The sequence below is a fragment of the Salvelinus sp. IW2-2015 genome, linkage group LG15, assembly GCF_002910315.2.
Source record: "Salvelinus sp. IW2-2015 linkage group LG15, ASM291031v2, whole genome shotgun sequence".
Taxonomy (NCBI): Eukaryota; Metazoa; Chordata; class Actinopteri; order Salmoniformes; family Salmonidae; genus Salvelinus; species Salvelinus sp. IW2-2015.
This window is the reverse complement of record NC_036855.1, coordinates 60,432,712-60,447,999: the sequence shown is the minus strand read 5'-3', so window position 1 is coordinate 60,447,999 and position 15,288 is coordinate 60,432,712. Positions and strand designations below refer to the sequence as shown.

Sequence of the window (15,288 nt, the reverse complement as noted above, 5' to 3'; positions counted from 1 at the left end):
TTGGGGGTGGGGTACGGAGGCTGAATGCCGCCCTTGGTGTCGCCCTAGCTCAGACGTTACTCTCTCGTCACATGTTCTCAGTCATAAGGGCGGTGCTCAACGGCTGGAACGGAGATCTGAAAATACCTCAGAACTATCCAATCCAAACATTCAATCATTCCACTACCATTATTGGAATGCCGGTAATTCAGGGAAATGTTAGATGGACTGCCCAAAAAGGGTGAATGAATAAAGACGTGTACTGTTTTACACCATCCTCTCAATCGTTTTTCTTCACAACAGACACTCACCTGGCCTGTTAAACCCCTTGATGTATCACACTACACTCCAGGATGAGACAGAAAACTGGTGAAGACATCCCARCAGAGAGCAAAGGGCTTGCAGAAAAGACATGGCTGAGGAAAACGTTCACATGAAGTTAACGTTAGCTGTGACTGCCTCCCACACAAGCAGCTCCTGCTGTTTCCAAGGGGCTAATAATGTCATGCCGCAGAGTGTACGCAGTACAGGAGGGGGTATTCTGATCATTCCCCCACACAAAACCTTCAGAAGACAGTGGTGAAGAAAGGAGGGCTCCTGGGATGGATTATTTTTAGGTCTCACAACACCCTTTCACACACACACACAGCAGGCCACGGAGAAGGAGAGAGAGCAGAGAAGGAGACAGAGGGTGAAATACCTTTTCTAATAGCTGGGACAGTGACCAAACCACACTGGGATCACACACAATGAGAAAGACTGTGTTTCATTGTGTGTGTGTGTGTTGGTGTGTTTCATTGTGTGTGTGTGTGTTCGATTGTGTGTGTGTTTCATTGTGGTGTGTTTCATTGTGTGTTGTGTGTGTGTGTGGTGTTTTCATTGTGTGTGTTTCATTGTGTGTGTGTTTCATTGTGTGTGTTTCACTGTGTGTGTGTGTTGTGTGTTTCATTGTGTGTGTGTGTGTTGTTTCATTGTGTGTGTGTGTGTGTGTGTTTCATTGTGTGTGTGTGTGTTTCATTGTGTGTGTGTGTGTTTTCATTGTGTGTGTGTGTGTGTGTTGCATTGTGGTGTTGTGTGTGGTGTGGTTGTGTGTGTGTGTGTGTGTGTGTGTGTGTGTGTGTGTGTGTGTGTGTAACGTATATGGATGTTACATTTGCAAGTAGAGTGTGCATGTGTCCCAGTTTGAAAGTGTTGGTTGGTTGATGAGCTCGTTCGAGGCACAGCGAAGGGTGGGAGGTGTACAAGACGAGCCGGCTCCAGAAAAGCTGCATGTTCCCCTTCATGTCCAGAGGCACTGGGTAATTATGAACTCTGCTCTACACAGAGAGGCAGTGTTTTGTGACTGCTAACTGACATACTAGCCCATTCCACCCATCTGGTGTAGCTACTGGGAGACAATGTGAACACCTGCAGGGCTATCTCCAGAACAAGCAGTGAATGAAACGGTCCTCTGAAACAGACTGAACCAGGAAGTGACCGCTGCAGCCTGTTCTCACCATCCCTGGGAGACCACAAACCTGCTAGCTGGAAATACAAATAGCAGAAACTCTAAGCTGTGTTATCACTAGAGGTCGACCGATTAAATATAAATATATTTGTAATAATGACAATTACAACAATACTGAATGAACACTGATTTTAACTTAATATAATTCATAAATAAAATATATTTAATCTCAAATTAATAATGAAACATGCTCAATTTGGTTTAAATATTTGCAAAAACAGTGTTGGAGAAAAGTAAAAGTGCAATATGTGCCATGTAAAAAAGCTAACGTTTAAGTTCCTTGCTCAGAACATATGAAAGCTGGTGTTTCAATATTCCCAGTTCTTCAATATTCCCAGTTAAGAAGTTWTAGGTTGTAGTTATTATGATGCGTCGACTATTTCTCTCTATACCATTTGTATTTCATATACCTTTGACTAYTGGATGTTCTAATAGGCACTTTAGTATTGCCAGCCTAATCTCAGGAGTTGATAAACAGCGCTGGGCTTCAAGGATTGCTAAGAGCTGCTGGCAAACGCAGTAAAGTTTGAATGAATGCTTACGTGCCTGCTGCTGCCTACCACCACTCAGTCAGACTGCTACATCAAATCATAGACTTAATTATAATAAACACAGAAATACAAGCCTTTGGTCATTAATATGGTCAAAACCGGAAACTCATTTAGAAAACAAAAAGGTTTATTCTTTCAGTGAAATACGGAACCGTTCCATATTTGATGGAATGGGTGGCAACCCTAAGTCTAAATATTGCTGTTACACTGCACAACCTTCAAATGTTATGTCATAATTATGTAAAATTCTGGCAAATTAATTACGGTCTTCAAACAGTTCGCAACGAGCCAGGCGGCCCAAACTGTTGCATATACACTGACTCTGCGTGCAATGAACAGAAGTGACACAAATTCCCTTGTTAATATTGCCTGCTAACATGAATTTCTTTTAACTAAATATGCAGGTTTAAAAATATATACTTCCGTGTATTGATTTTAAGAAAGGCATTGATGTTTATGGTTAGGTACATTCGTAAAACGATTGTGCTTTTGTTAAATCATCACCCGTTTGGCGAAGTAGGCTGTGATTCGATGATAAATTAACAGGCACCGCGTTGATTATATGCAACGCAGGGCAAGCTAGTTAACCTACTAATATCAACCATGTGTAGTTAACTAGTGAATATGTTAAGATTGATTGTTTTTATTATAAGATAAGTTTAATGCTAGCTAGCAACTTAGCATTGCTCCTTGCTGCACTCACGTAACAGGTGGTCAGCCTGCCACGCAGTTTCCTCGTGGAATGCAATGTAATCGGCCATAATCGGCATCCAAAAATGCCGATTACCGACTGTTATGAAAACWTGAAAATTGGCCCTAATTAATCGTCCATGTCGATTAAAATCGGTCGACCTCTAGTGATCACCCAAAGTAAATGTTTCCAAAACATAAAATGGTGCCATTATGAAAGAGAAACTAGGGTCTACTTGAACAAAATAGGAGTGACGTGATTTAAGCCGGGGGATGGGTTAAAACTGACATGAATATCATCATTTGACAGGAAAGTGACATGCACATGATGTTGTACATGGACAAAAACCATATCTTCTAAAGAAACATGGTAGCCTAAGTGACAAGAGTCCTCTGCTCAGTAGCTTTGGGATTAGAAGGTAGGTAACACTATAGCAGAGATAGTTTCTGTAAACAACTCTTTAACAGATAGGTCTAGCTGTATTGCAGCTCCCAAAAGAACCTCTACTCTACAGTCTGCTCTGCCTGCCTCCGCCTGAGGTGCTGCTGGTGTCTGTTACACAAGAGGACGATACCCCCTTCCCTTCACTGGGAGTGAATCCACACAAAGGTCAGGACTCCGCTCCCGTGACAAAGGGGAGAGAAGGAGGACAGAACTGGCAGAATAAATACACAGTCCTGTACTGACGGTTTGTGCACTGTCAGAGGAGGACAGAGAGGATTTTGCCCTGTTKGGAGGGTGAAGGTCATCTTAGTTAAGAGACAGTCTTACTGATTTTGGGACTGGCAGTCCATGTTACCACCTATCTACCATCTGAAATAGAAACAGCAGATTATGTAAGTGTTTCCCCCATTCCCCAAACAAAGCATTTTGGATTAACCAAAAACCAGACAGCAGCTCTTCTCTTAGCTGTATGCACATCTTTTCTATCTCTTCATATTAACCTCTAGGTTTGTGTTTTGCCGAGATGTGATTTGGAAAAACTCCTTGGTGATCATATCAGTCAAGGACAGAGATAGCTGGAGACTACAATCGTCTGGATTTAATAACCCAATAACCATCAACTCATCCCACATACAGACAGGCACAGAGTCAGCCTAGGACAGAATACTAAACGTTTGGTAGGAATAGGTGGGGGCCTGTGAGAAGTAGTAGCTTGCTGCAGGCTGATATAACACTTTAGGCCTGGTTACCAGAGAACACCCTCTGTCTTCCAGTAGGCTATCCCTGCACCACGCTGGTGTACAATGCCAAGCCAGACTACCACACTGCTCTCAATGTCCCAGCCAGTGTGGGAAATACAATGTTTTCTCACAAGATTCCAGCGGTCAGGATGTTAAGATATTCCTGTAATCCAAAACCCCACACAGAGACTTCCTTGGGCGATTCCTCCCTTGAAAAAAGCTTTTGCTCATGCAGGAAAACACGTCACAGGTCAGTTATTTACTACGAGCATCGACAGGTTTGTTGAGTTGGAAGTGACGCTCGACTTACCTGGAAAGCAGAAGCCAGATCTGTTCCTATTCTATCCAACTCCTCTGACTGACATTGTCATGTCATTCAATAATTGGTCAATTAATGGCATGACAACAAAAAAATCTGATGAGTTGGCTAAAGCACTACAGATTTGGCAACCAGGCTAACGCTAGATCTCTTATGAACTTTTAATGTACAGTAGACTAAAGAGTGTGACGTACCTTCCATGTGCGTGGAAGTCAAGCTGCAGGACCTTGTCCTCGTGGGAGACGGCCCTCTTGGCTCTCTGGTGGTTGCTGTGCAGGGCCTCGGTGTCGTAGGACAGGCCCTCATAGTGGCGGATGTACTTGTTCAGAGGGTTTCCATACTGACCTGCAGGAACAGAGGTGAAAACAGACTTTTAATGGCCAATTAAAAAGTCAAAACAACTCATTCCTCACTGGCAGGTAGGCATGGGGTGCAGTGACAAAAYTTCAGAACAGCATTACTTCAAAACGCAGCTAGTCTATTAGGAATTATTTTTAACCCGAGACCATGACACATAATCTCTCATTATGAAAGCTTTAGCCTTCCCTAGATTCACAAGTATGTTATGAATAATACAACAGCAGGCTGTGTGAATTTCTCTCATTCTCACCATTGATTTAGACTTACTGTGTGTGTGTGTGTGTGTGTGTGTGTGTGTGTGTGTGTGTGTGTGTGTGTGTGTGTGTGTGTGTGTGTGTTTTCCATTTCATCCTTCCTTGGACAAAGATGTTACTTCCTCAAGCACTATTTTTGGAACTAAGAACAGTTGCACTTTTGAAGGACAACTGCACCAACAAGATAGTACAAAACTATAGAGGCCCAATGGTTATTTTCAGCTTAATATTTGCTATATTCACTTTTCCCTTCCCATCTAAAACTGCTGCAGCAATGGTAAAAACAATCAATTGAAACAATTGGCTACCGCAAACACATTTTGAATGCATTCTTTGAGTGTGTGTTAGATATTTATAGTGTTGAAATGCTGGGGGGGGGGCAAAAACACCTTCCACAAGTTGAGTAGATGATAAGCACAAGACTGCAGTGTGCTGCAATGATATCCCCACTCCCCTTCCCATCATAGGGACCTAGAGTGATTCCCATCAAGAGCAGCTAGCTAGACACCCTTTACTCTGCCTCCTGCTGACTCAGACCACTTTATTATCTGACACAAACACCATTCTCATCATTTCCAGCTCCTGGCAGGGGTTCCAGGCATCTCTACACTGATGTGATCCAATCCCCAGCCTCATCTTCCCTCCCCCTGCTCTCAGAARCACATTACAGCAGAGAAACTCCGCCAACACAGAAAAATTGCCATTTGTCAAACTTCMGAGAATATTTTATGTTTCCCTCTAAATTTCGTGTGATATTTTTTTTWAAATACATTTTAAATCACCAGAGCATTTTAATTTGATGTACTGGGGGGGAAAGCAAAAAAATATAATAGCCTAATTTATACGTTCGCTTTACACGACACCAACTCCATCATCAAGTTTGCTGACAATCAGGCCGTCGATGCCCCCTTGTGTGGCCGTCATGCCCCTAACCCTAGCTGCAAAAGTGACCGTTGTGCCTTTGGGCTGAATATAATGATTATAAATTCCCTTCTTCCGGCTGCTAATCACCGTGCTCCGAAGCACCTCTCACTCACATGGCTCGCTCAGATATCTAAATTCTTATTAACCAATGAACGTCACGTGATCGGGTCCTTCTCTCAGGCATTGCAGCTCCAAAGTACGCTACCTAGTGAAGACACACAATAGGCATGCTGCTGCGCGCRTCCCTCTTATCAAATTCCGAGGCGCATATTGAAGATGTTAGAAGAACTGTCCACATTTACCGTTCGTCAGCCAACAAGAATGAATTAAGAACAGCAAAATCACTAGCCTATGTCAATCTATCCGACCTAGAATATGTGGACATCTATAAGTACCTAGGTGTCTGGCTAGACTGCAAACTCTCCTTCCAGACTCATATCAAACATCTCCAATCCAAAATCAAATCAAAGAATCGGCTTTCTATTCCGCAACAAAGCCTCCTTCACTCACGCCGCCAAACTTACCCTAGTAAAACTGACTATCCTACCGATCCTCGACTTCGGCGATGTATATCTACAAAATAGCTTCCAATACTCTACTCAGCAAACTGGATGCAGTTTATCACAGTGCCATTCGTTTTGTTACTAAAGCACCTTATACGACCACCACTGCGACCTGTATGCCCTAGTCGGCTGGCCCTCGCTAACTGTTCGTCGTCAGACCCACTGGCTCCAGGTCATCTACAAGGCTATGCTAGGTAAAGTGCCGCCTTATCTCAGTTCACTGGTCACGATGGCTACACCCACCCGCAGCACGCGCTCCAGCAGGTGTATCTCACTGATCATCCCTAAAGCCAAAACCTAATTTGGACGCCTTTCCTTCCAGTTCTCTGCTGCCTGCGACTGGAACGAATTGCAAAATCTCTGAAGTTGGAGACTTTTATCTCCCTCAACAACTTTAAAAAATCTGCTATCCGAGCAGCTAACCGATCGCTGCAGCTGTACATAGTCCATCTGTAAACTACCCACCCAATTTACCTACCTCACCCCCCATACTGCTTTTATTTATTTACTTTTCTGCTCTTTTGCACACCAGTATCTCTTCTTGTACATGATCATCTGAATGATTTATCACTCCAGTGTTAATCTGCTAAATTGTAATTATTCGATTTATTGCCTACCTCATGCCTTTTGCACACATTGTATATAGATTCTCTTTTTTTCCTACCATGTTATTGACTTGTTTATTGTTTACTCCATGTGTAACTCTGTGTTGTCTGTTCACACTGCTATGCTTTATCTTGGCCAGGTCGCAGTTGCAAATGAGAACTTGTTCTCAACTAGCCTACCTGGTTAAATAAAGGTGAGAAAAAAATAAAAAAAATAAAAGAAATATCTACTATCCCCCATGGGTAGAAAAGTTCACCTATTCTATTGGTCAGCTTGTCCTGTGCAATAAATAAGTATTCCAAAACGTACTCTGGGACGCGATAGAGCCCAATTTAATACAACCATTATACATCAAAAAAACATTTAAAAGAAATTAGGCTGATGCAACAGGTCAGAATGTATAGATTAAAAATGTTGATACGCTAATAGTTTATTTCTTCACATTCATTATAAGCGCAGCAAGTCGCACAAGGSAGTAGGCTATTGGCGCAAATTTTCCAAAATGCAATTAGAGGGAAAACACCGTTCTCAAAGTGCAAATGCTAGCGGTTTCACATGACAGAAATGAAAATATGAATTCAGAAAGAGGTAAGATCTAAAGACACAACAAGCATGGTTTGTTAATATGACTAGGATTGTGACTTTGGCTGCTGGACAAGGAAAGAAAGTTGAAAACATGCGAAACAGGTTTCAATGGCATGAGGACGTGTTAAACGAAACCCTGTAACATCCCTATGGTCAGAACACAGTAAGACATGCTTCATAAAATGAAAAAAATAACTTCCAGATTTTAAACAATTAAGTTTATGGTAAAATAGTTACAAAATGTTGACTGCATCCAATTAGATTGCAAGGTAGGTGATGTTGCAGTGTGCAACAAGCACTGGCACTTCTCTCCTATCTGAAGGAACAGTGCCTGAAGTATGTCAGAATCAAGCCAATAGCTATTAATGATCCTATATTATATTTGCCAAACATGACTGGCGTTAAGCACACACACAATTAAAAGTCATTAAAGTTTAGCTACATTTTCAGGGGCCTCCCTTATGTCAGCATTGGTCTGGACATGACAGCCTATGTGCATTGGCTACAGCCTATCACCTACACTTTAACATGTAGGCGTGAGCGTGTTAACCATTTCATCCTTCCTTGGAAAAAGATGTTACTTCCTCAAGCACTGTTTTTGGGACTAAGAACATCTTCACTTGTGAAGGACACCCACAAGATACTACAGAGACCCAATGGTTATTTTCAGCTAAATATTTGCTATATATTCACTTTTCCCTTCCCATCTAAAACTGCTGCAGCAATAGTAAAAACACGCAATTGAAACAATTGGCTACCGCAAACACATTTTGAATGCATTCTTTGAGTGTGTGTTAGATATTTACAGTATTGAAATGCTGGAGGGGGAAAAAAACACCTTCCACAAGTTGAGTAGATGATAAGCACAAGACTGCAGTGTGCTGCAATGATATCCCCACTCCCCTTCCCATCATAGGGACCTAGAGTGATTCCCATCAAGAGCAGCTAGCTACACACCCTTTACTCTGCCTCCTGCTGACTCAGACCACTTTATTATCTGACACAAACACCATTGTCATCATTTCCAGCTCCTAGCAGGGGTTCCAGGCATCAGAAAGTTCCTGACCCTTTGCAACCCTATTACTACATCACCCCCATGTGACCTACTTGTTGTGTATGTACTGACATGTATGGGGAACTGATAATGCRCACACACACACTGCATGTTAATGTTCTTAGAAATGTATGTCAATTGTGAAGTCTTTTGTAACTTATTTTTCATTATATGTCGGTCCCCAATAAGACTAGCTGTCACCATTGGCATCGGCTAATGGGGATCCTAATAAATCAAATCAAGTTACTAATCTAGGCAGCCTAGTGGTTAGAACATTGGGCCAGTAACCGAAAGTAATCGAATCCTCGAGCTGACAAGGTAAAAATATGTTGTTCCTCCCACTGTTCTCTGGTAGGCTGTCATTGTAAATAAGAATATGTTCTTAACTGACTTGCCTAGTTAAGGTTATATATATATATATATATATATATATATATATATTTATTTTTTAATCTATGCTTAACCACCTTTGAGGGTTCACACTCATTACCAATTCTCAGGCTGACTTTCTCTAGTCTGTTTCCCACAGTTCAAATTACAGCTGTCTTCTACAGTACATAGAAGAAGAAAAAAAAGGTTTAGTTTCCTTTTAAAATTCATTTATAACAAATGGCTAAAACCATGTGCATTTTGTTTACTATCTACGGGGAAAATCACAAGGATTTTATGCAGTCAGTTTCACACAGGGAAATGCGGATGAATGTCTTGCTCGAGCTGTGTATGCAACTGGTTCACCTCTGCTCACAGGCAATGTGTATTGGAAGAGATTTCTGAATGTTCTTCGCCCAGCATACACCCCTCCAACCAGACATGCTTTATCTACTCATTTGCTGGATGCAGAGTTCAACAGAGTTCAAGTGAAGATCAAGCAAATCATAGAAAGCAGACTGTATTGCAAACATCTCTGATGGGTGGTCGAATGTTCGTGGGCAAGGAATAATTAACTACATCATCTCCACCCCTCAACCAGTATTCTACAAAAGCACAGACACAAGGGACAACAGACACACCAGTCTCTACATTTCAGATGAGCTGAAGGCAGTCGTCAATGACCTTGTACCACAGACGGTATTTTCACTGGTGACAGACAATGCTGCGAACATGAAGGCTGCTTGGTCTAAAGTGGAGGCGTCCTACCCTCACATCACACCCATTGGMTGTGCTGYTCATGCATTGAATCTGCTCCTCAAGGACATCACGGTACTGAAAACAATGGATACACTCTACAGGCGAGCCAAGGAAATGGTTAGGTATGTGAAGGGTCATCAAGTTATAGCAGCAACGTGAGAAGAATAAGAGCACCACATTGAAGCTACCCAGCAACACCTGTGGGGTGGTGATGTCATCATGTTCGACAGTCTCCTGGAGGGGAAGAAGTCTCCAAGAAATGGCCATATCACAGTCTGCCGCTATGGACAGCCCAATGAAGAGGATCCTATCCTCCTGGATGTATTTTGGGAGAGCGTGGTAAGCAGACTGAAACTTATAGCACTAGCCGTTGCATGGATTGAGAGAGACAATGCATCCTGTCTGCTGTTCAGACTCTGCTTGCAGATGAGAGAAGAAATCCGTACTGCCCTGCCCACTTTACTGTTGCTCCAAGCAGAGGAAACTGCACTTCTGAAATGCATCAAAAAGCGTGAAGACTTCTGCCTGAAGSCCATACACGCCGCAGCGTACATGTTGGACCCCAAGTATGCTGGCAAGAGCATCCTGTCTGGTGCAGAAATCAACAAGGCCTATGACGTCATCACTACCGTGTCTCGCCACCGTGGCCTGGATGAGGGCAAGGTTCTTGGCAGCCTGGCGAAGTACACTTCCAAGCAAGGGCTTTGGGATGGAGATGCAATATGGCAGTCGTGCCAACATATCTCATCAGCCACCTAGTGGAAGGGACTTTGTGGAGCTGAGGCTCCTTCCCCTGTTACCTCCATCATCCTCTAAATCCCACCAACATTAGCCGCCTCAGAGCACAACTGGTCCTTGTTTGGGAACACACATACCAAAGCACGCAACAGGCTGAACAATACAAGGGTTGAAAAATTGGTGGCCATCCAGGCAAATTTGAGGCTTTTTGAGCCTGATAACAAGCTGTCCTGAACAAGGCTGGAAAGTGACAATGAAGATGAGGCCTCAGTCTGATGTTCAAGAGGTGGACATTGAGGAGGTCCAGGGAGAAGACATGGAAGACAACCAAAGCTTTAGTTTCTAGACTATCATTTTACAGATGTATGTTGAAAACGTTTTTGGGAGATGCGATGGATCATTGGGGATTGTTCAATATTCCCTTTATTTTGTTGTTCAGTGAAATCATCCCATGTGAAGAGTCAACTCATTTAATTAAAGTTCAATTTGTAAGTAAATTGTTTTTATTTCTATTGGAAGGATTTAATAATTTGCAATTATGTTTATGTCTCCATATGATATGGTAAATATATCCACTGCAAAAAACAAAATTGAAAGGGTATTAATATTAATTTGCATATATTTCCATGGAAAGTTCCCACTGAATATTCCCAAAATGTGCAACCTTACCTGTGTTACACCACAATTTACATGTTTGGCATTAAAGAAAATCTATAAGATAGCTCTGAATCCACGATATGGCAGAGGTTGAAAAGCCATAACACAAGTTCTCAACAACAGGTTATGGTCAATCATAGCAAAGGCTGCACTGAAATCTAACAGTACAGCTCCCACAAAGACATCAGGGATTGTAACATACTCTGTTTCAAAGAAACATGGCTCTCAGGATATGCTGTCAGTCGGTACAGCCACCGGGATTCTTTGTGCGTCGCGCCGACAGAAATAATCTCCCCGGTAAGAAGAAAGGCGGGGGTGTATGTTACATGATTAACGACTCATGGTGTAATTGTAACAACATACAGGAAGTCAAGCCCTTTTGTTCACCTGACCTAGAAATCCTCACAATCAAATGCCGACCTAATTATCTCCCAAGAGAATTCTCGCCGGTTATTGTCACAGCCATGTGTAGATCCCCCCTCAAGCCGATACCACAACGGCCATTTTCTCCATTTTACTCCTCCTTTCCTATAGGCACAAACTCAAACAGGATGTACCCGTGATAAGGACTACTCAACGCTGATCTGACTAATCGGAATCCACGCTTCAAGATTGTTTTGATCGCGTAGACTGGGACATGTTCCGGGTAGCCTCAGAGAATAATATTGACTTATAAACTCACTCACTGAATAATCAGTACATAAGGAAGTGCATAGGAGATGTTGTACCCACTGTGACTATTAAAACATACCCTAGCCAGAAACCATGTATAGATGGCGGCATACGCGCAAAACTGAACGCGTGAACCACTTCATTCAACCATGGAAAGGTGACTGGGAATATGGCCGAACACAAACAGTGTAGTTATTCCCTCCGCAAGGCAATTAAACAAGCGAAATGTCAGTATAGAGACAAAGTGGAGTCGCAATTCAACGGCTCAGACAATACACGTACGTGGTAGGGTCTACAGACAATCACATACTACAAAAAGAAAACCAGCCACGTCACGGACACAGACGTCTTGCTTCCAGACAAACTAAACACAATCTTTGCCCGCTTTGAGGATAATACAGTGTCACCGACACGGCCCGCTACCAAGGACTGTGGGCTCTCCTTCTCCGTGGCCGACGTGAGTAAGACATTTAAAAGTGTTAACCCTCGCAAGGCTGCCGGCCCAGAGAGCATCCCTAGCTGCGTCCTCAGAGCATGCTCAGACCAGCTGGCTGGTGTGGTTACGGACATATTCAATCTCTCCCTATCCCAGACTGCTGTCCCCACATGCTTCAAGAAGGCCACCATTGTTCCTGTACACAAGACGGCAAAATTAACTGATCTAAATGACTATTGCCCGTAGCACTCACAACTGTCACAAATGCTTTGAGAGACTAGTCAGGGATCATGTCACCTCTACCTTACCTGTCACCCTAGACCCACTTCAATTTGCATACCGCCCCCAATAGGTTCACAGACGATGCAATCGCCATCACACGGCCCTATCCCATCTGAACAAAGGAATACCTATGTAAGAATGCTACTGTTCATTGACTACAGCTCAGCATTCAACACCATAATACCCTCCAAGCTCATCATTAAGCTTGAGGCCCTGGGTCTCAACCACGCCCTGTGCAATTGGGTCCTAGACTTCCTGGCGGGCAGCCCCCAGGTGGTGAAGGTAGGAAACAACATCTCCACTTCGCTGACCCTCAACACTGGGTCCCCAAAAGGGTGCATGCTCAGCCCCCTCCTGTACTCCCTGTTCACCCATGACTGCGTGGCCATGCACGCCTCCAACTCAATCAAGTTTGCAGACGACACAACAGTAGTAGGCTTGATTACCAACAACAACGAGACAGCCTATAGGGAGGTGGTGAGGGAACTCGATTGTGTGGTGTCAGGAAAACAACCTCACACTCAACATCAACAAAACAAACTTGTTCTCAACGGGGCTACCTGGTTAAATAAAGGTGGGGAGAGAAAAAAAAAAAAAAAGATGACCGTGGACTTCAGGAAACAGCAGTGGGAGCACCCCTCTATCCACATTGACGGGACAGTAGTGGAGAAGGTGGAAAGTTGTAAGTTCCTCTGCGTACACATCACTGACAACCTGAAATGGTCCCCCCACACAGACAGTGTGGTGAAGAAGGCGCAACAGGAGGAGGTTGAAGAAATTTAGCACGTCACCAAAAACACTCAAACTTTTACAGAAGCACAATTGAGAGCATCCTGTCGGGCTGTATCACCACCTGGTACGTCAACTGCGCCGCCCACAAACGCAGGGCTCACCAGAGTGTGGTGCGGTCTGCACAACAGATCGCCTGGGGCAAACTACCTGCCCTACAGGACACCTACAGCACCCGATGTCACAGGAAGGCCAAAAAGATCACCAAGGACAACCACCCGAGCCACTACCTGTTCACCCCGCTTCCATCCAGAAGGCGAGGTCAGTACAGGTGCATCAAAGCTGGGACCGAGAGACAGAAGCTGTTTTTCAATCTCAAAGCCATCAGACTGTTAAACAGCCATCACTAACACAGAGTGGTTGCTGCCTACATACAGACTTCAAATCATTGGCCACTTTAACAAATTGATCACTAGTCACTTTAATAATGCCACTAATGTTTACATATCTTGCATTATTCATCTCATATGTATATACTGTATTTCATACAATCTATTGCATCTTGCCTATGCCGCTTGGTCATTGCTCATCCATACATGTATATGTATATATTCTTTATTCCATTCCTATACTTAGATGTGTGTATTAGGTAGTTGCTAGATTACTTGGTTAGATATTACTTCACTGTTGGAACTAGAAGCACAAGCACTTTGCTACACTCGCAATAACATCTGCTAACCATATGTATGTGACCAATAAAATTTGATTTGACAAACTTATCAATTTATTTCCACCAATCATTTGTGTCAGTGCAGTACATGTTGAGTGGTCTTCTCTATAAGCATGCTGAAAGTCTGTCACGACTAAGACATGAAAAAGGCTTACATACTTTTCAATAAAGCTGAGGAGTACCACCATTACTAACCGACTGTTATCAAAACCCGGTCTTCAGTACACCACACTCCAGAGTACGGCTGACCCAATTTAGTCGACTGCTGTAAAAAAGCCTTTTTTTTTTAAATGACTGGTACACATTTATTTTGTTTACATTGTTCCAAACATTCACAGAAATTCTAGTCATCTATACAGCACCTGTTTGGCACATACAGTGGGGAGAACAAGTATTTGATACACTGACAATTTTGCAGGTTTTCCTACTTACAAAGCATGTAGAGGWCTGYAATTTTTATCATAGGTACACTTCAACTGTGAGAGAMGGAATCTAAAACAAAAATCCAGAAAATCACATTGTATGATTTTTAAGTAATTAATTTGCATTTTATTGCATGACATAAGTATTTGATACATCAGAAAAGCAGAACTGAATATTTGGTACAGAAACCTTAGTTTGCAATTACAGAGATCATACGTTTCCTGTAGTTCTTGACCAGGTTTGCACACACTGCAGCAGGATTTTGGCCCACTCCTCCATACAGACCTTCTCCAGATCCTTCAGGTTTCGGGGCTGTCGCTGGCAATACGGACTTTCGGCTCCCTCAAAGATTTTCTATGGGTTCAGGTCTGGAGACTGGCTAGGCAACTCCAGGGACCTTGAGATGCTTCTTACGGAGCCACTCCTTAGTTGCCCTGGCTGTGTGCTTCGTGTCGTTGTCATGCTGGAAGACCAGCCACGACCCATCTTCAATGCTCTTACTGAGGGAAGGAGGTTGTTGGTCAAGATCTCGCGATACATGGCCCCATCCATCCTCCCCTCAATACGGTGCAGTCGTCCTGTCCCCTTTGCAGAAAAGCATCCCCAAAGAATGATGTTTCCACCTCCATGCTTCACGGTTGGGATGGTGTTCTTGGGGTTGTACTCATCCTTCTATTCCTCCAAACACGGCGAGTGGAGTTTAGAGCAAAAAGCTCTATTTTTTGTCTATCGACCACATGAACCTTCTCCATTCCTCCTCTGGATCATCCAGATGGTCATTGGCAAACTTCAGACGGGCCTGGACATGCGCTGGCTGAGCAGGGGACCTTGCGTGCGCTGCAGGATTTTAATCCATGACGGCGTAGTGTGTTACTAATGGTTTTCTTTGAGACTGTGGTCCCAGCTCTCTTCAGGT

At 43.2% G+C, this 15,288-nt stretch overlaps 1 protein-coding gene across 1 annotated transcript in view; it reads right to left on the bottom strand.

The window, feature by feature from the left end:
* adam10a (ADAM metallopeptidase domain 10a) overlaps positions 1-15,288 on the bottom strand; it is a 102,223-nt gene that overhangs the window by 69,984 nt on the left and 16,951 nt on the right. The window contains exon 2 of the mRNA XM_024001217.2: positions 4,426-4,576. Coding sequence (XP_023856985.1) covers positions 4,426-4,576 — 151 coding nt within the window. The remainder of the gene's footprint in view (positions 1-4,425; positions 4,577-15,288) is intronic.